At 41.0% G+C, this 21,666-nt stretch overlaps 1 protein-coding gene across 2 annotated transcripts in view; it reads right to left on the bottom strand.

Annotated features, from left to right (window-relative positions):
- Positions 1-21,666, bottom strand: part of LOC126248293 (uncharacterized) — a 289,514-nt gene that overhangs the window by 87,170 nt on the left and 180,678 nt on the right. For both annotated transcript variants that reach the window (XM_049949155.1, XM_049949156.1), the window contains exon 14: positions 7,188-7,366. In XM_049949155.1, the coding sequence (XP_049805112.1) occupies positions 7,188-7,366 (179 nt within the window). The remainder of the gene's footprint in view (positions 1-7,187; positions 7,367-21,666) is intronic.

The following is a 21,666-nucleotide window of genomic DNA, read 5'->3' as shown; positions in this document are numbered from 1 at the left end:
TGGATTATGCTCTTCCTCACAGGTAACGAGTACAAAATACATTCACACCTGCACAGCTACATGGCCTTCTTCATGTGCATATCAATCATTAAATGGAGAGTTATTACTTTTAATCCCTCCATTATTTATACACTCCTGGAAATTGAAATAAGAACACCGTGAATTCATTGTCCCAGGAAGGGGAAACTTTATTGACACATTCCTGGGGTCAGATACATCACATGATCACACTGACAGAACCACAGGCACATAGACACAGGCAACAGAGCATGCACAATGTCGGCACTAGTACAGTGTATATCCACCTTTCGCAGCAATGCAGGCTGCTATTCTCCCATGGAGACGATCGTAGAGATGCTGGATGTAGTCCTGTGGAACGGCTTGCCATGCCATTTCCACCTGGCGCCTCAGTTGGACCAGCGTTCGTGCTGGGCGTGCAGACCGCGTGAGACGACGCTTCATCCAGTCCCAAACATGCTCAATGGGGGACAGATCCGGAGATCTTGCTGGCCAGGGTAGTTGACTTACACCTTCTAGAGCACGTTGGGTGGCACGGGATACATGCGGACGTGCATTGTCCTGTTGGAACAGCAAGTTCCCTTGCCGGTCTAGGAATGGTAGAACGATGGGTTCGATGACGGTTTGGATGTACCGTGCACTATTCAGTGTCCCCTCGACGATCACCAGTGGTGTACGGCCAGTGTAGGAGATCACTCCCCACACCATGATGCCGGGTGTTGGCCCTGTGTGCCTCGGTCGTATGCAGTCCTGATTGTGGCGCTCACCTGCACAGCGCCAAACACGCATACGACCATCATTGGCACCAAGGCAGAAGCGACTCTCATCGCTGAAGACGACACGTCTCCATTCGTCCCTCCATTCACGCCTGTCGCGACACCACTGGAGGCGGGCTGCACGATGTTGGGGCGTGAGCGGAAGACGGCCTAACGGTGTGCGGGACCGTAGCCCGGCTTCATGGAGACGGTTGCGAATGGTCCTCGCCGATACCCCAGGAGCAACAGTGTCCCTAATTTGCTGGGAAGTGGCGGTGCGGTCCCCTACGGCACTGCGTAGGATCCTACGGTCTTGGCGTGCATCTGTGCGTCGCTGCGGTCCGGTCCCAGGTCGACGGGCACGTGCACCTTCCGCCGACCACTGGCGACAACATCGATGTACTGTGGAGACCTCACGCACCACGTGTTGAGCAATTCGGCGGTACGTCCACCCGGCCTCCCGCATGCCCACTATACGCCCTCGCTCAAAGTCCGTCAACTGCACATACGGTTCACGTCCACGCTGTCGCGGCATGCTACCAGTGTTAAAGACTGCGATGGAGCTCCGTATGCCACGGCAAACTGGCTGACACTGACGGCGGTGGTGCACAAATGCTGCGCAGCTAGCGCCATTCGACGGCCAACACCGCGGTTCCTGGTGTGTCCGCTGTGCCGTGCGTGTGATCATTGCTTGTACAGCCCTCTCGCAGTGTCCGGAGCAAGTATGGTGGGTCTGACACACCGGTGTCAATGTGTTCTTTTTTCCATTTCCAGGAGTGTATTTCACCAAGCACTTTTCAGAACCATACTTATATCACCTTTTGGATCTCATGGATGGATAGAGGAAGCCAAGTTGCACTACATTGCTGTTTGTGGTATTCACGTTGATTTGTATGGAAGGAAACTCTCCAAAAAGGTAATAATATCCAAACATATCAGGCGTTCCATATTTCTACAACAGACTGATGTCAGTGATACGGGCCTATAGTTATGTCTACGTCTGCAGTGAACCTCCTTATAAATACAAATGACCTGCACTTTTTTCCATTTACATGGAACATCGTGTTACTCCTGTGACTTATTATAAACTGCTGGGAGCAAGTTTTTTCACATAACTGACAAAGAACTGTATATGTATCCCCTCAGATCAAGTTCATTTTTCTTTCTAGGGCATTTTTAGTTTTTTTCTATTCTGCAATCACTAATCTCAATATCTCTCATTTCAGCATTTGTGCAATGATTCAACCACGGCAGATCTTTCCCATCTCTTAAAAACTGCTTGCTACCTTCGTGTTCAGAATACTGTCCAAAACTTCCTTAATTTTATCAACTGATACTCTATATTCTCATTCCCAGAGATAAATGTTTAATGTTTAGATTTTTCCATTATAGCTGGAGGCTAGGCTATTGTTACATAATTATTGCAGTATTAACCTTGGGCTCAATCACATATAATTAGTGATAAATCACAACATACAACTGTGGGGCCGAGTATAAGTGCTTGCTGAAGCAAACTGAGTAAATGATTGACAAAGTTAAACTGATATTTATAAATTATGTGAGTAACTATGGAAACATCAGATATTTTTTCCTAATAGTCAGTTGGTCTGTGTTGAGTTGTAGGTATGATTAGAGATTGTAGTGCCCCTGTGTTATTTTTATACTATATTAAAAATACTTATAATCCTTCCCTCTTAAAACTTTTTAGAGCGAAACAGGTACAAATGTGAAAACATTTTATTTACTGTGCTATATTTTTAAAATTATTATTATTTATATTTTGTACAACACACATGATATACAATTATTGTTCACTATAAAACAAGGATATGTGAATAATTAAAGCAAAATTACTATACCAAGCTGAAGAACACCAGGTAAATAGCAAATGAAATCAAAAACCAGAAGGAAAATATATTGGTGTGAATCCAGCACACAGATGAGATCATTCAGAGTCACTTTCCATTATCCTCTCACAGTCAATGTCAATAGAATCATAATCATTTCCTTCTACGTTATATCTTGAGGAATGTCCTTCCTGGATAACATTTTTAACGCTGTCCCACTGTGTTGTGTAGCTTCCAGTCTTCCTTATCCCTTTATTTGACAAAGTCCTCTTCTATGTCCAGTTGCTATTCTCACAGGTAACTGCTGCCTGGAAACGGGATATAATGTCATAGAACTCATGGTAATGTAGAGGGATGTAGTTCTTCATTTCGTAATGATTTTTCCATTTCTCACATTTTATTTCAAGCTCATTTTGACGCAAAGGCTGCAGAAAAGGTAATGATCGGGGGACCTGTATTGGGCCTTGAAAAGTCGCCTTCTATAAACACAAGATTATAATTTAGTAAATATTTGAACTGCATTGTTTGAGGATTTTCTTTGCTGATTCAGGTCCACTTGGTATTCCTCTGCTGTGTTTTGTTTCCTTCTGCATCTTTAGCAACTTAATCATTTGCTATAGTGTCCATGGCTTTAATTGAAAGAAAGTTTTTTGTTTCCAGTTCCACTACAAAAAACTTTTGGCTGACTTCACTGCTTTCATCCTGTCTTGGGGAACAAATATATGTTTCAACTGTTTCTTTGCATTTTCAGAGGGACCAGAATCTTTATCACTTTCCATATATGCACGACCAGGTTAAAGGACCTTGTGACTATAGTGTCAATAAGCTGATTTTGCGATATTTCAAAATACGGCTTATTTATACAAGCATTAATTATTACTGTAAGTACTTTTAAAAGCATGCTCATCATGCTATTGCAGTACTTTCAAAAATGCACACCTGAACCTTCATTAAAGATAGCACCAATTCTCCTTCTGTTCTTCATTTACCTTGTACTAATTGTATTCTAAATGCAGTTGAGGCATTGGTTTCGAGCTTAAACTTTATCATCACAGTGAGCAGAAAATCACTTTTAGTTCTTTTACTCAGAAAGGATCCATGCTTTAGCATACCAAATGTGCATTTAGCTCATTTATTTGTGAAATGTCACTTTTACCACTTGCACTCTCTGCCCCGCAATTTATCACTAATTATATGTGATTGGGCCAAAGTTTGATATTCGACTAAATGTTTGATGGTTGATATCTAAGATAATGTTGACTTGTTGCCCATCATGCTTGTTGAGCATTAATATTTCCTACATTTCTTAACAGAGTCACTGATTCCCTCTCCTCTTATTTGAATAATAAAGTTTGGGTCTGTTAGTTTCTATGAGATCTAAGGTATTACCAACATGAGCCAGTTCTCTAACAGCTTGAGATAATTTTTAGAACAACCTCACATGAATCGCTGGTACAAGTTTTAAATACATGAGTCTCCCAGTCTACAGCTGTCAAGTTAAAATTTTCCTCCTATTACAATACCACAATCAGGAAATTTATGTGGAAGATTCTCCAATTTTTCTCTGAAGCTGTCTGCCACAACTCCCGGGACAGCTGACCTATAAAAGCAAAAAATTGCTGTTTTTGTCCAACTTAGATGGTTACCTTCACATTAAGTTACTTTGCATTCAGAATGTGTTGTAACTTTGCTAGATATTATGACACTCTTTAAACAATAAATACAATGGCCGCACTGGCATTCAGAATGTCCGTGTGCTATGCATTCCAGTTAGAATTTAAGATATTGCTGATATTCACTTTTGGTTTCAACCATATTTCTTTTCCTGGTATAATGGTGGTATCTTTTCAGTTGATTAGCAAGACTAATTTTTGGACCTTACCATGGGCAATACCACAGGACATTTAACAGCTGGCTTACGATATTCTCTAGTTGCATAATAATAATAATAATAATAATAATAACAAAAACTGTTTAAAAAATTGGTTAGGCTTAGTTTCTGTGTGTGTTGAATTTTATGAGAACACCTTCTGATTTCATCACATAGTCCCATACAGTATGGAAGTTTATATTGAAATTTCACTTTATTTCCCACGTGCAGAACCCCTTTGCATTTCTACTGTCCTGTAATGAAAGAGAACAGCACATAGATGAATTTGCATAGTTGGAGTTCACCCAAAAGGACTGTCTCATAAAATGAATATGGCTCATCTTAACAGAATGCTAAACTTGCATGAAAAAAGTTAGGTGTAGAATGTTGTACATATTACTAATAAAAACGGTAATTTGTGTACCTCTCAGTGAAGTACGAATCATTGTAATTCTTGGTCAGACGCAGTATGAAGATAATAGCTAGCAAAAATAGCACCAGCTCACAGGAACACTACAGTGCCACATGTTGTTAAAAATATATTGAGGCAATATATTTTCTTGCAATTAAAAACAAAATCCCATACTTCTGTGTGAATTTAATTGAAACTGCATCACATTACTGATTTTTTTGTAATTACTGGTTCTATACATTTTCTGTTACTTTTGGGTCACCAGTAATATTGAAAACAGAGGTTCACTTAGTGCATTAAAATAACTTCATGTGATATATGCTATGACACAACATGTTACTGTTTCCTGTACACTTGTCATACAAACAATCTCTCAATGATTAGTACTATCCCTGTGGCTTATTTTGAAGCTAAACACACAAAAGCTCAAAAAATGTTACTGAGAGGGATACAAACAGCAGAAATAGTAGTGATAGACCACTCACTATATAATGCAGTCAATGGGCAGAATATAGATGTCCTAGTTCTGGTGTGTGTGTGTGTGTGTGTGTGTGTGTGTGGTGGTGGGGTGCGCACTTATGACCAGAACAATGAAAATTCAAAGGTGAGCTACTATGTTCAGCGTTATGTAGGTGTCACCTGCTCAACTAGATGACTGGTCGTCTTCCCTCACACGTTACCACCCCCCCCCCTCCTCCTCACCAAAGTAATGTACACAATGATCGACTGAGGGCCCAAACTTGTACTGATGACCATAACTACTATAAATAAAACTAGAGTTCCATGTATTTTGTAAAACAACATTATGAAAATGTTGTGCAACATACAGGAAAGTTTCTCAGCATCAGCTTTTATGTTTTCACAGTTGGGAGTCCTTAATATGCAAAACAGTCTAAATAAATTCAAAACAGCCTACATAAATTCAGAGTATGATGAATATAAAATGAATGATTACGCATACATTACTTGCCTTTAACACAAAGTGGTTATATTTAAACTTTCGCTATTTGAGCGAAGTGTACATGGAAAACTATTTACAGTATAAGTACCTAATTTTATAGGAATGATGTTGAGACTGAGTGCTGCAGGATTTGCATTGTTAGTAGTGTTAATGTCATGACTTGCCATTACATACGGGTACTGGTAGAGCAATACAGGGTTGCAAGCCAAGCATCAGTGTGCATTACACCAGCCCACAGTCAATGTAGGTCTGGATATGGTGAGGAGGGCTTTACTCTAAAGCTGTTTTTATCAAAGCATCAGCAATAGTGCTGCTGCTCTTCGCGAGTGCAGATGCATTAAAGGAATATGGGGAGGTCCTCTTTCCACACCAGGGTTGAAGAATATGATTCAGAAGTTCAAGTTAACTGGAGTTTTGGGAATTGTTCCTGGGAGAGGTCAATGTGCAACTGCACTAAAAATTGTTGACGAAGTTACTGTTGCAGTGACTAAGAATACTGGATGCAATGTGCAATCTTCAAGCAGTAGACGAGATATGTCACGACAGCTGAACATTTCACAGTCCACCGTTCAGTTAAGTGCTATAAACAATTGTGAAATGATATCTCTAGTGCAATTTCAGTCTGTGGTAGATGCAGGTGGTCATCACATAGCACAAGTTTTGTGAGCTGGAATGTAAAGATGGTAGACAATTAACAAATGTTACCCTCTCATGTGGAATTTAAAATGCCTTTTCTCAAATGGCTTATTCGTTATTTCTCTTCAGCATGTCCTTCCAAAATGTTTACACAAAGTTTCATTTTCGTACCCCATCACTTGTTTTTCATGGGAGCCCTCTCAAGTAGTGAAAGCTCAATTACAACTACACTGTATGTAACTTCATACATTGCATAACTGGGCAGTCGTTGACAATCTGGTAACTTATATCTACTGGAGAATATCACACTTGAACTAGTGAGTAAGAGAAATGTTTCAGTAGAAAATTTATAATCAGTGGAAAATGTCAATGGTTTGCTGGAAGGGCTCAGGATTTAACACACATTAATTAGAAGATGGACATAGCAAAATTTGTATCACAAATACTTAGTCAGGATTTAACACACATTAATTAGAAGATGGACATAGCAAAATTTGTATCACAAATACTTAGTCAATGTTAACAGGAAATGAAACTTATGCTCACAATTTTATTTCACTACAGTATAATGGATTATAAGTAATGTACTGGCTAATAATAACATATCAACTTATCTTTCATGGCCCAAGTAACAATTCTGAAATCATAAATAATAAAATAAAAAAATAATCACGCCACTGTTATGTACCTAGTTTCCTTTTCTTCGCGTGTGCTAATCTGCAATCCAACAACCTCTTTAGATGTGATGATTTACCATGTGTCTGTTGCACCCTATTTTCTGTTTCACAACCAGTCTGATCATCTGAGTCGTCTCCTGCCTCATTTTGTTGCCGCTGCTGCTCCAGCAGCACTTTTTGAACAATTGGCCTGTAATTTTTAAAATCTCTTTAGTTATTATTGTTGTTAAATGAAACAGGCACATTTAATATATTTATTACATAAACACAGAAATTACACAACCCAAAAAAGAATGTGTTTGATGTGTTTTCATACAACAGGAATGTAACTAAAAAAATTCTTGGTATGTGTATGTCAACGGCCATGCAGGATGAACATACAACAAACGGAGAGGAAAAACCAGCAACTTACGGAAGATATTTTTGTTCAGTATTATAGACTGAATGTCTTAAGTTTGCCATCTTAATATTTGCACTAAAAATTTAATCCGTGTTTCATTTCAATGTACAAACAGCTGCTACAAGCAGCAGCACTACATACGTACTCTTGAGAAAAGCCGACAACAGATGACTATGTTCATGTTTAGTGTACATAAAGATAATTAAATTCTAAGAAAATTACATATGTCACCATAGTTTAAGATCACAGCCAATACAAACCATTTATTATGGTTGTACATTTGTGCAAATCTGCTAATATATTTCTAATTTAGCAGCCCATTATCTAAAAACTGCACTACTGACTGTAATGTGCACTTATCTTCCATCTCGCAAGTGAAAAAATGCAGGAGAAATCTGCTGAAGTAAGATGCACAAGAGTTTAACACTTAGTCAATAACAACATGGTTACAGATTGAGCACAAACTCAAGGGTGAGGTGGAGTGACTAAATGGAGGAACAGAAAAGTATTAGGCAACCAGTCAGCATTTTCAAAAGAATCATCATATAAATCAGCTGAGGTAAGCTTTTACCATTCTTTTCAAAAAATACATTTTCAGTGATATTGTGTTCCCAGTACACTCTTGTGCATCTTTAGATCTGATCCATATGCCAAACCGTGGAGAAAGTCTTTCTAACACATGGAACTTGTCTTTGTGCTGTGCCATGCTTCCCTCTGGAGTAGCAAAATTTAAAAGATGTGAGAAGTGGTTTTTCTTGACTACTGTTCAACTAGTCAAAAACCTACTGCTGTATTTCTGTACTTGAATTAGCACAAATGAATCATAGCACCTCAGTATTAATGGCACTTGGAACAAAAACTTGCTTCATTGTTTTGTCAAAAACTTACATTTTTGAGACCATGGTGGTGTACAAAAAGCAAGTTTATTCTTGCTAAGAAGAAAACAGCAGTCAGTCACTGTTAATAATACTATGTACTTTTTTAAAAACCTTTTACCAGTTTTGAACACACAGGTTCATCTTCTGATGGCTGTTCATGTTTTTGTTACATTTATTGTTGTTTAAATTAGTTGTTGCCCATTTTACTCCAACAACTAATGTAAACAACAACACACGTAGTATAAATAAGCACTGCTGTCAGAAGATGAATCTGTTTGCTCAACACCAATAATGGGGATATTCGTATAAATAAATAGTGTTATTAACAGAGGCTAGTTGCTGCTTTCTAAGAATCAACTTGTAAAAACTTTCTTATTGGCACCTAAAACCAGTCACCTTCCTGGTACAGCACTTTGGATATTCTTAATAGAATATTTATTTTCTCATTTGTCACATAATTTTTTGCGGTGATGCAGCGAGCTTTATAATTCTGTGGTATCAAAATACTTCATTTTTATTCATTTATCATAGTCCACTTTCTTGACTACAATAATGGACCATTACATATAGAATGACATGTTTGTGAATTTTCATGATAATCTACTTATTTTTGTATATCTTTTTTCTGTTTTGAACAGAATACTGTTGTATGACACACCACAACACCAAGATAAGCAACACAGTAAAAACAAGACAATGAGTGTCATGGTTTCTAGTACCAGCTAATGAACCATGTGGTTTATGCTAAATTATAGAGGAAAAAGAAATGAAGAACACTGTATTTTTATGTCAACCCAAGAAACAAGTGTTAAGATATTTTTTCCCAGCTATGTGAACAGGTCATAAACCAGACACAGGATTTTTTGAAATGGGTGAGGAGTACTGCACTACAGCCTAAACTGGTGAAATGAACTGCCATACATTGATTCAGCAGTATGATGTCACTCAGGGAGGAGCACTCAACAACCAGATTACCAGGCTCTATGGAGAAAGAGAGTGTATTCAGGACGCAAGAATACTCATTCAGAATTCTGAAAATGCCAGTCCACATTTCGGAAAGCTATAGTTGTGGTACATTACAGCTGTGACAGGGTGTCTGAAAGAGAGGCCCATACAGGAAAACGGGTGAATCAAGTTATCATCGCTCAATGCCTGGGTGCACCAGCCTGTTATGATTTCCAAACTGTAGTGCTGCCATCTGAGAAACACTAGACAACATGGCTCACATATACATGACCTAATTTTGACCCTCAGCTTTAGTATGCTCAATGTACGCTGTAGTATCCAGGAGTGTATGACATGGCGAGTAACACAGTCAATGCCAAGTGATAATTATGAAAGAAGAACACTTGCAGTTCAAGATGAAACAGCCAGCTGCCACTGGCTGACTTGAATGCTATTAGCTGCAGGCCTCTGCCTGAGCTAATGTCAGTATGCGGTCAACTTGATGCCTTCACACAGAAGTGTCACTACTGGGTGACTTCCTCCTGCTGAAGGCCATCTCCCCAGTGAGCAGTGAGTTCAAGCCTGGCCAACTGGCTGCGCTGCTACACCGTTGCTGTCCACTGACCCATTCTGGCTAACGTAGTTGCTGCCCAATGCCCAGAGTGGGCACAATCCATCATCTGCAGTCACGCCACAAACCGCAGTTTAACACCACCTGTTCCGGTGTGTTGTTTACTACTGCTACAGAAGTGGCCAAGAAGCCACAGTGCCTCTGTCATCAACGATGTGCCACCCTGTGTCAGCCCTCTCTTGTTGTGGTGACTCTTGCGTGCACTGTCACCAGCACGTGCTGCTTTTCTGTTGGTCAACTGCCAACACTGGCACGCTCCAGCGAACATGGCCAGCTACGTCTCAGAGGCCATCAACCTCCTTCCCATATACGGCTCCGTCATTGTAATCGTCATAAGTAAAAGACTTTCTTAACAAGGGATATTTTACTGATGGTTTACCATTCAATTCCAACCACAACCACCACCAGGATTGCACCTACGTCCATGCAGGGTAACAGCACTCCCATTCTGGCTATCCAGCAGTCCAATCCACCCACCACCATACGGGTCATGTCCCAAACTCTATATTTTGAATGATTTGGAAGCTGCTGCTCATACGGCTAGGCATCTGGACAGATGGAGTACTGTTGCAAATGGCCAAAAAGAACTTAGAACTTAGTGCACGAGGCAAAAAAGTATGGAATGTACCATGAGGAATTAAATAAAGCCTGTACATTTAAGCACCTGAAAACTGGGCTTTTATACATTATCTGAAGTAAACCAGCACCAGGTTCTTTCGGGAGCAGTTCAGTGGAGTACCTCAAAGGTGAAACGAATTCAGTAGAGACTTTTCTAGACAGGATCATAAGATAAGTGCTCAAACTTATCAGCTGCCAGAAAGTGAGGAGACACACAGAGTTACCATGCAAGAGGCTGAACATGGAGCATTAGATGCTTTGTTTAAGAGAGTTTCCACCCAACGCATCTACGAGTGTACAGATGGAAAACACAAAGGATCTGTTCACCGCCATGAGGGTAACTATGCAGCTAGAGGAACTAGATACAGTGGCACAAATGCAGGGCATGTAAGATATTTTTTCTATGCATGTAAAATGTTATATATGTGGGCACATGGGCCACATTCGAAAGTAGTGTTGCCAGCCAAAATTTCATGAATGCAAGGTAGTGGGACACTGCGTGCAGGATTAAGCAGTAAGAGAGAAAATGGGAAGGGCTGTATGAAATGGTCATTTAATACCAATGGGGACTCCAAATCCTCCTGTTGGGTTCCCAATCCTCCCCCTCAGAGTTCCAGCGATCTTGCTGCTCCAGGCAGAGTTTGACAAGCACCAAGACAGGCAATAGTAACTTTCTCCATGTGGGGGCGGACATTATCTTGCTGAACGTAAGGCCAGGATGCTTGCCATGAAGGGCAACAAAATGGGGTGTAGAATACCATCGGCATAATGCTGTGCTCTAAGGAGCCCAGCTATAAAAAGAAATGGCACCCCAGACCGTCACTCCTGGTTGTCGGGCCATATGGTGGGTGACAAATCAGACTGATATCCCACCACTGTCCAGGGCATTCCAGGACACATCTTCGGACTGGAATCTCATAGACTGGAGTGGAATTACTTTCACTAATGAGTCCTGCTTCAAATTGGGCTCTGATAGCCAGCAAAGAAATGTCTGGAGATACCCAGAGAGTGGTGGGATACAAACCTGCCTGACTGTTGCCCACAATACAGCTATACAAACAGGACTGATGGTTTTCATAGCAGCACCCCTTTGGTTTTCATCCACGGCAACCTTATGGCACAGCAGTACATTGATGATATTCTATGCCCCATTTTGTTGCCCTTCATAACAAGCCACACTGCGCTTACATTACAGCAAGATAGTGCTCATCCATGCATGGCGAGAGTTTCTACTGCTTGCCTTTGTGCTTACTGTGCCACTCAGATAATTCCTTTATGGTGTGTGTTTTTCATGTCTTAGAATGTCCATTGGTAGCAGCAGGATAGTTCTGCACTCAGCATCAAATGCCAGTTCTCTAAATTTTCTCAATAGCACCCCTAGAGAAGAACATTACCTTCCCTCCAGGGATTCCTATTTGAATTCACGAAGCATTTCCATAATACTGGCATCTAATCGAACCTACAGTGATAAATCTAGCAGCCTGTCGTTCAATTGCCTCAATGTCTTCCATTAATAATACCTGGTAGGGTCCCAGACACTCGGGTAATACTGAAGAATAGGTTGCACTATTGTGCTACAGGTGGTCTCCTTTACAGATGACACACGCTTTCCTAAAACAACCTCCATTAACTGAAGTCAACCATTTACCTTTACCATTACAATCCTTACAATTATTTTAATAAACAGATATGGCAGAAATGAATTGTTTCCATTTTTAATAATCCCCAACAAAACCGCTAGTTAAGATCATAATAAATTTCTCTTGTGCAATCCTAGGTGGGGTATGGCCATTTTTTTCTCTTCATACAAATTTACTACTACATGCAGGTACACTGGTATTTCGATATTGGTAATCATAAATCACAAACAAAACCTACAACACATTTTTACCATTTCTGACACTCTACACATCAATATTGAGGAAAGATCTAAAAATATTTTTGGATTACTGTTTCTTAGACACCTTAGCAAAAAATGAAGTTCATATTCGATTTTCTTCTCCCAAGATTTCTCTGAATGGTTACCACTTCTCTTTCTGTTACATTCATGATTTGTGCACCTTCAAGCATACCTTGGGCCAATTTTGCTGCCTTTAAATAATTTTTTTCGAGTGCTTTCTTAACTTTAGCTGACGCTTCACAGAAAAGTTCTTCTCATGCCTCCTTCGATTGTTGGTGTTCCTTATTCTTTTGTTTCCAAGCAGCTGTCTTATAGTCAACTGTTTTCTTCATGTTATTCCTCTTTTTAATTTCCTGTTCAAGATGCCTTTAGCTTTGTTGCTCTTTTCCTTTCACAGTTATCCTTATAATCAGTACAAATTTGCATGTGCTTGTTGTCCGTACCTAATGAGCTGTGAGTCAATGGGCACAAAAAGAAAATTGGGGTATTGTCCAAAAGCATTCCTCACAGTCAAAGCATTGTTTAAAAATCTTTGCAACATTGCTGCCTTGTCTTCTCCTAATGTGTTCTTCAAAATACAATATCTTCTCTCTAAGTCTGCATTTCCATGGGGGAATGTAAGAGAAGCCGTAATAAGTTTCAAAACATTTAGATAGTTTAAATCTATGGATGAGCCTCATTTGACATGTGCTGCTGCCAATAACTGTCAATACTTTCATTATCTAGAGCTGGGTCGTATTTTTCAAACTGTAGAACCTTCCACTCATCTAATACGTAAACTTGCCAGACATCGAATGACATCATTTTTGCACCCTTTAACATATCACAGCAGCTTCTGCCCTTTAATCTTTCTTTAGCGTGTAAAAACCTAAAACTTTTCAGTGGAACACTTGATAAGCATGTTTTTCCTATCACGTGTTTACAGGGTGCAATGTAATGTGTTCGTGCATTCTTCAGAAACCACGACTTGTCATGTTCCTCCATTTTACTAATGAAGAACTTCCAAGATACTATCAATTTTTCCTCAAAGTAGAAACTTTCAAATCACGAGCCAAAAATGTTTGAAGTAGTTTGTTATTTCCATATGTGACTTGTGAGTCAAAGGTGTTTGGCCTTCAAAACATTGTGTGAACTTATTGAACAGTTCTGCGGATGAAATTATGAAATGAAGTTTTGATTTCACAGAATGTTTTTGAAAGCATTCAAAATGGTGGTGTAGGATTGGACTGAGCTGCAGCAGAATTATTTCTTAGATGTATATGCTTACGAAAGTAATACCGAATACCATCACATTGTTCAAAAATCCTATTTTCTGAAGATCCTATAGTAAGCCACCTTGTGGCTGTAAGCCTCAAAAACTTGTGATAGGGAATGTTGAACTTTGACTGAATTAATTCAAATTCTTCTCAGCAAACATGACAATCATCAAAATAATGGTCAATATTGACCAGAAATTCAGATGTTTCTTCACCTAAACACACCAGAGTCTTTACATAAGCATTATGCATTGTATGAATGTCCCAAGTTTTCAATGTTTGTAAGTTGTCTGCCTCAGGTCTCCTGGTCACTAGCATCTAAAAGCCTAACACTCTTTTACTAACATCACGTTTGTCTGACCCCAGCATACGGCATTTATTTATGGACAACTTGGTTTCTGAAAGTGCTTCACGTAATTTCTGATTTAATGTTTCACCATGCGCTTTGTGGATAGAGAAAGTTCTAAGGTGACACACTGTTACGCAACAGTCACTCTCTAACCAAACTGTAATGACTGACTGTACTTCTTTTAATATCTAACACTGGCAGTTTGATCAGAACTTCATATGTAACATGATGAACATGCTTCTTCGAAGATATGTTTCTGGACATACAGTGCCAGTCCATCACTTATTAGGTACCTCACTTTCTTAGATGAAAGTGAAAAATGTTCAGAAACACTTGGGACATCATCTTAAAAACGTTACAAATGTCATTTGATGAATACAAAGAGTAATTGGAAATCACTGATCTCATTGTCAAAATTAGTTCAGTGGTGGTGAAATCATTCTTGGTATTCAACATTCATATTGTTGGCGCATGTAATGAACTCTTAGATTGCATCTCTTAAAGTTCTAAATGTAACTAGTGTGGTCCACCTTTAATTTCAAAGTTACACTAATGTTTTGTTGAAACTGAGCAGTTAAACATTTCGACTCAAAAATACAAAGCATGGTCAGAAAGTAAGTGTATTGTGACCATAACAGGCTGTGTTTTTTTTCCTCTCTTTGTGGAATGGCAGCACTGAGTAAGTGAGGGGGATTCCTTGATCAGAGTGAGCATCGCAGGAATGCAGTAGTCTACATCTACATGTACATGGTTACTCTGCAATTCACACTTACGTGCCTGGCAGAGGGTTCATCGAACCATTTTTATACTACTTCTCTACCATTCCACTCTCGAATGGCACGTGGGAAAAAGGAACACCTAAATCTTTTCATTCGAGTTCTGATTTCTCTTACCTTATTATGATGATCATTCCTCCCTACGAAGGTAGGTGCCCGAGACAGGATTCGGACCTCCGATCGTAGCGGTCGCGCGGTTCCAGACTGATGCGCCTAGAACCGCTCAGCCACACCAGCCGGCCCGCAAAGTGACTGCCACCCCAACTCGCGTATCGTATCAGTGACACTTGCACCCCTATTGTGCGATAACATGAAACGAGCTGCACATCTTTGCACTTTTTCGATGTCCTCCATCAATCCTACCTGGTAAGAATCCCACACCGCGCAGCAATATTCCAGCAGAGGACGGACAAGTGATTTGTCAGTTTTTAAATTTCAATTCTTCCGTTTCTCCCTCTGATGATGGCGACGGGTTGGACGACTGAAATAGTGTGCCTTTTGGACACTGACAACCGGAAGTGCACCTGTGGATTATTTTGTTAATGTTGTGTTGTTTATTGCTTTTGATTTGTTTTTAACAGGAGAGCTAAAACAGCTTAGGTCCAACCCGCCACTGCCCGCACCGAAACTAGATTTATTGTGCGGTATCGCTCCCTGTATATCTAGTAAAGCCAACCAGTGTCCTTCAATAGCGCAAGGAGTCCCTCTACCAGTTTTTTGTTAGACACAATTTCTTCAGGTCTAGTTGTCCCGAAGATTCTGTATCTTTTACTCTCCAATGCCATGCATTCAAAGATTAGGTGTGATGCAGTTTCTTCACCCTCATCACAGATCGTCCATTTAGGGTCCTCTTCCATTATACTCATTGTGTGTAGGTGTTTTTTGAAGTTCCCATGGCCGGTCATCAGTCCAGTCATGAGTTTGATCTCTTTCCTGTTCAATCCCAGGATTACAGAGCTTCTTTTAAAACATGGCCTGGTCATCATTACCTTACCATGTTTTTGTTTATGGACCTTGGTCCAATATCCTACGTGCTGTTTCCTAAGCCAGTTCCGTAGTTCTAATTTGATGATAGCCTTGGTGATTGTCAAGACAGGTTCTGGTCCAATAAATGGAGTTGTTGCCCCCATCCTAGCCAATCTATCGGCCTGTTCATTGCCAAAGATCCCTGAGTGGCCAGGGACCCACACTTGGTACACCCTATCGCTTCCCCCTAGCTCCACCAGAGCCCTGTGGCAATCTGCAACAATCTTAGATCTCGTTGCAGGAGCTGCCAATGATTTCAGGGCTGCCTGGCTGTCTGAATAGATGTAGATGCTACGATCATTGTAGCACCTACTCATATTCTCCTCCACACATGCCCTGATTGCAGTAATTTCGGCTTGGAATACAGAGGCCAGTTTCCCTAGAGAGATGCTGCTCTCCAGTCTTGGCTGAACCCCGTACAACCCTGCCCCAACGCCTTGATCTATTTTGACCCATTGGTGAACCAAACGATGTTCCCCGTACGGTGTCGAACTGTTTTCTCCCACTGCTCCCTACTTCCAAATATCATGTTGTAAGGCTTGTCGAAGCAGTTAGGAGTTATTATATAGTCAGCGGGCATTTCCCCAGCCATACCTATATTTACATCACTCACTATGTTAGTGTGTGATTCTGATATCCAAATGAGACCTAGTTTTGGCCAATTTTAAGTCTGTATGCCCCAGCTGCTACCTCCATCTTAACCAAAAGGTGAAGTGGAGGCATGTCCAGCATGGTTTCCATTCCAGCGGTTGGTGTGCTGCTAATTCTGCCCGTTATGGCTAAGCAGGCCAATATCTGCACCTTAGCAAGCTCTTTAGCAGCAACCCGCTGTTCTACCTTCTTCCACCACACTACTGTTTGTTGCTTGCTCCTTCTGTAATGAAAGATGTATTCTCTCTTTGCTCGGTTGGAGCGTGAAAGTATACTCTTAAACTGAAAAGCACCCGAAACTCACATGAAGAGAAGTGGCCTATGATCTACCATCAGAATATGAACGATGCATAGGTACATGGCTTACGATGCAAGACTGAAGTCAGAGCATAGTGAAACCGCTTCAGTCACTTTCCACATCAAAAACAAAATGAAAAATCTCGCTTAATGTTTTGCCAGGGGTTACTCCTATTTCCTTTCTTGAATATTGGTGTGACCTGTGCTACTTTTTTTGTCTTTGGGAACAGAACTTTTGTCAAGTGAGTGGTTGTATATGATTGCTAAGAAAGGTGCTATTGTGTTTGCATATTCTGAAAGGAACCTGATAGGTATATCATCTGTACTGGAAGACTTGCCTTTCTTAAGTGATTCGCGTTGTTTCGCAACACCTAAGATATCTACTTTTATGTCACTCGTGCTAACAGCTGCTCTGGTTTCAAATTTTGGAATATTTACTTCATCTTCTTTCATGAAGGAATTATGGAAAACTGTACTTAGTAACTCTGCTTTAGTGGCACCATAATCAGTAACATTTCCATCGCTATCACGCAGTGACAGTATTGACTGTTTTTCACCACTGGTGTACTTTACAAACGACCAGAATCTCTTTGGGTTTTCTACCATATTTTGAGACAATATTTCATTGTGGAAACTATTAAAAGCATCTCGCACTGATGTCCGCACTAAATTTCGAGCTTCCATGAAACTCAGCCAGTCTTGGGGATTTTGCGTTCTTTTGAATTTGGCATGCTTTTTTGTTGCTTCTGCAACAGTGTTCTGACGTGTTTTGTGTACCATGGTGGATCAGTCCCGTCTCTTATTAACTTAAGCAGTATTAATCTATCTATTGCTGTCGATACTGTATCTTTGAATTTGAGCCATTTCTGGTCTACACTTACATAATTAGCTTGGAAGGAATGGAGACTCACTCTTAGGAAGGCATCAAGCGAATTTTTATCTGTTGTTTTAAATATATATATTTTGCGTTTATTTTTAGTGGCTTTGGTTGATAAGGCTTTGAGCCTCGCTACAATGACCTAGTGTTCACCAATCTCTGTATCCATCATGGCGCTCTCTATTAGATCAGGATTATTTGTGGCTAAGAGCTCATGTGTGTTTTCACAACCATTTACAATTTGTGTGGGCTCATGAACTATATGTTCAAAGTATTTCTCAGAGAAAGCATTTAGTACAATTTTGGAAGATGTTTTCTGTCTACCACCGGGTTTGAACACGTATTTTCACCAACAATTTGAGGGTAGATTGAAGTCTCCACCAATTATAACTGTATGAGTGGGGTACTTATTTGTAATGAGATTCAAGTTTTCTTTGAACCATTCAGCTATTATATCATCTGAGACGGGGGGGTCGGTAGAAGGAGCCAATTATTATTTTGGTACAGCTGTTGAGTATAACCTCTACCCATAGTAATTCGCAGGAACTATCTATTTCAACTTCACTACAAGATAAACTACTACCAACAGACACACACACACACACACACACACACACACACACACACACACACACACACACACACCACCTACTTTATTTAATCTATCCTTTCTGAACACGGCCTCTGTAAAAATTTCGGCAGAATTTATCTCCGGCTTTAGCATTCTGTTCGTATAACAATTTCAGCTTCAGAGCTTTGTCAGCACTCGAAGCTCTTGTACTTTTCCAACACAGCTATGACAATTTACAACTACAATACCGACTGTTGCTTGGTCAATTCTTGCCGTTTCTTTGCCCTGTAACCTTTGAGACTGGAGCCCTTTATGATCTTTCCCAAGACTGTCTAACCTAAACAACCACCCAGTCCACGCCACACAGCCCCTGCTGTCCGTGTAGCCACCTCCTGTGTGTCGTGGACACCTGACCTATTTAGCGGAAGCCAAAACCCCACCACCCTATGGCACAAGTCGAGGAATCTGCAGCCTACATGGTCGCAGAAGTGCCTGAGCCTCTGATTCAGACCCTCCACTCGGCTCTGTACCAAAGGTCCGGAATCAGTCCTGTCGACAATGCTGCAGATGGTGATCTCTACCTTCATCTCTCTAGTAAGACTGGCAGTCTTCACCAACTCAGATAGCCGCCGGAAACCAGAGAGAATCTCTTCTGATCCATAGCAACACACATCATTATTGGCGACATGAGCCACCACCTGCAGTTGGCTGCACCCTGTACCCTTAATGGCACCTGGCAGGACCCTTTCCACATCTTGGATGACTCCCCCCAGTATGCACATGGAGTGCACATTGGCTTTCTTCCCATCCTCAGCTGCCATATCCCTAAGGGGCTCCATCACCAGCTTAACATTGGAGCTCCCAATGACAAGCAATCCCACTCTCTGTGCTTGTCCGGACCTCTCAGGAAGACCGGCCACTGCCACAACAGGCGAGGCTGCCCTTGCTGGCTCAGAAGTTCAGCAGTAGGCAGCACCTCAAACCTGTTACGGAGGCATAAGAGTACAGCCTTGTGGCCAGCACCAACTTTTGCCTTCCGCCCAGGGATTCACGACCCTGCCACGATTCACCAATCACCGTGAGGCAAATGTCGACCGGCGGGGACGTCCAAATCTAAGAGCGCAGTGGCACCAGAGATCCCAGGAGATGCTACAGGTTCCAGAGGTGCCAAAGCGCTCGCCTTGGGTGTCTCAATGTCACCGCAGCCCAGGGCAACTGTCTGGAGCCTGTTGAGCACAACCAACACAGCTTCCAGCTGTTTATGGACGGTGGCAATTCCCCCTGAATCTAAACACAACAGGTGCAGTCCCTATCCATTCATAACAATTTTTTTCCTCTTTTTTATCTCACAAGCCATTCAAAACAAACAGATGACTGATGACTAAGCGAATTTACACTATAAGGGTACTAAAATGCGATGCTACAACTCTTAAATAATACAATACGCATAAATAAATTAAGAATGGGAACTCATGTTGTAGTGTCCAGTTGTGTGAAAGATATCGGAAAGGAATTTCACCAAGTGCAAGCCACGTCTTGTTATCCAATACCTACTTGGGGAAGTAACAACTCCTACAGATATTTTGTTGCATATCTAAACAGTTTACGGTGAAGATGTTATGAACAGAACGAGCGTGTTTAAGTGGTGCAGGGAGTTAAATGTAGGCAGAACACATGTTCATGACAAACAGAGGAATTAAAGACCTTCCATTTTAACTGATGAGTTGGTGCAAAAAACCGAGGAAACTGTTTGTGAAGACTGCCGATTGACAATGGATGGAATTCCTGTGATGTTTCCACAACCCTCCAGAACTCTCTTATATAAGACACCCACAGAGATGCTGGGATACCAGAAACTATGCACATGATGGGTCCCAAAACAGCTGACAGAGCAACACAAGAAAAATCAGGTCAATAGCACCCTCGAGTTTCTTGAGCAATTTAAATTGGAAGATCAGAATTTTATGAGCTCTACTGGGACTGGAGATGGAACTTGTGTGCCTCCTTACATGCCTGAGACAAAAAGACAGTCATTACAGCAGATTACACCAATTCCCCTTTGGCTAAAAAATTCAAAACCACAATTTCGGGAAAAAAATCATGGCCTCAGTTGTTTGGAACTAAAAAGTCTTCATTTTGGTGAAATTTCTGCCTCAGAGAGAGATGATCAATGCACAAAGATATTGTGAGACCCCAAAAAAGCTCAAAAGGAGAATTCAAAACAAACGGAGGGGAATGATGACAAGAGGAGTCTGCTTGTTGCATGACAAAGTCTGTCCTTACACAGCCTACACTATCAAAGCATTCTGGACCAATTTCATTAGGAGGTTTTCACCCCCCCCCCTCCCCCAATATTTTCCTGACTTGGCACCTTCAGATTATTATGTTTTCACCTCCCTGAAGGCACACATGAGAGAAATTAAATTTTGAACCCACGAGCAGATGCAAAAAGAGGTTCTGAAGTGGGGGAAGGAGCTAGCGAGAGAGTTTTTTGAGGAGGGCATAAAAGCTATTGCCACAGCTCACCAATTGCATTCTGACATCTGACAGAGGAAAGTGCCTGTCTTCTTCATTTGCTTCCTGCTTAGTTGGTGCTTCCACACTTATTTACTTATTAAAAAAATAACAATGTTGTAATGCACTGCAACTAGTTATTGAAGGACTGTGGGGCTGAGAGTATATGCTTAAGTGACGTATGTGCATGCAGGTCCATTGGGATAGAACTGACACCACTTGTGGCCCATGCCTAATAGGTTCCATATACCGCAATACCCCAAGACAGCCTTGGGCAATTCCAACTGGACAGAGCTATTGCTGGGCCCAGCAGCTAGTCGATCAGTGGCACTGCTAGTTGCCGTCAGCTAACAGGCTGTCACCACTGCCCATAAGACACACTGCACCACACCTTCAGGGAGTTAGTGGCACCACTGATGACGTCATGTGTGATGCCACTAGTGTATCTCAGCTGTTAGCAGTCTTACTTGCAAAGGGCTGGTATACACTGGATTTACTCCATGTTTACACCTGAAATCCATACTTATGAAAATGTATGTATGTACGTACATACATTCCATACCTCCTCTTAAACCACTGGAGCAATTTCAACAAACTTGGTACTATCAAGCAACAATCACTGTGGGTTAAGAAACACCTACCTATCATAGCTAAGAAGATATGATGTCACAAAGAATGAGGTGTGTGAAAAACTGCCACACCATGCGCAACATTTAGACATATTACTTCTGTGCTACTAACTGCATACGCAATCAATTTTGCAGGTAGTACTCACATATGGTGCTAAATGCACCTGCAAAG

This window comes from Schistocerca nitens, chromosome 3, assembly GCF_023898315.1.
Source record: "Schistocerca nitens isolate TAMUIC-IGC-003100 chromosome 3, iqSchNite1.1, whole genome shotgun sequence".
NCBI lineage: Eukaryota > Metazoa > Arthropoda > Insecta > Orthoptera > Acrididae > Schistocerca > Schistocerca nitens.
This window is presented reverse-complemented; position numbering and strand designations above follow the sequence as displayed.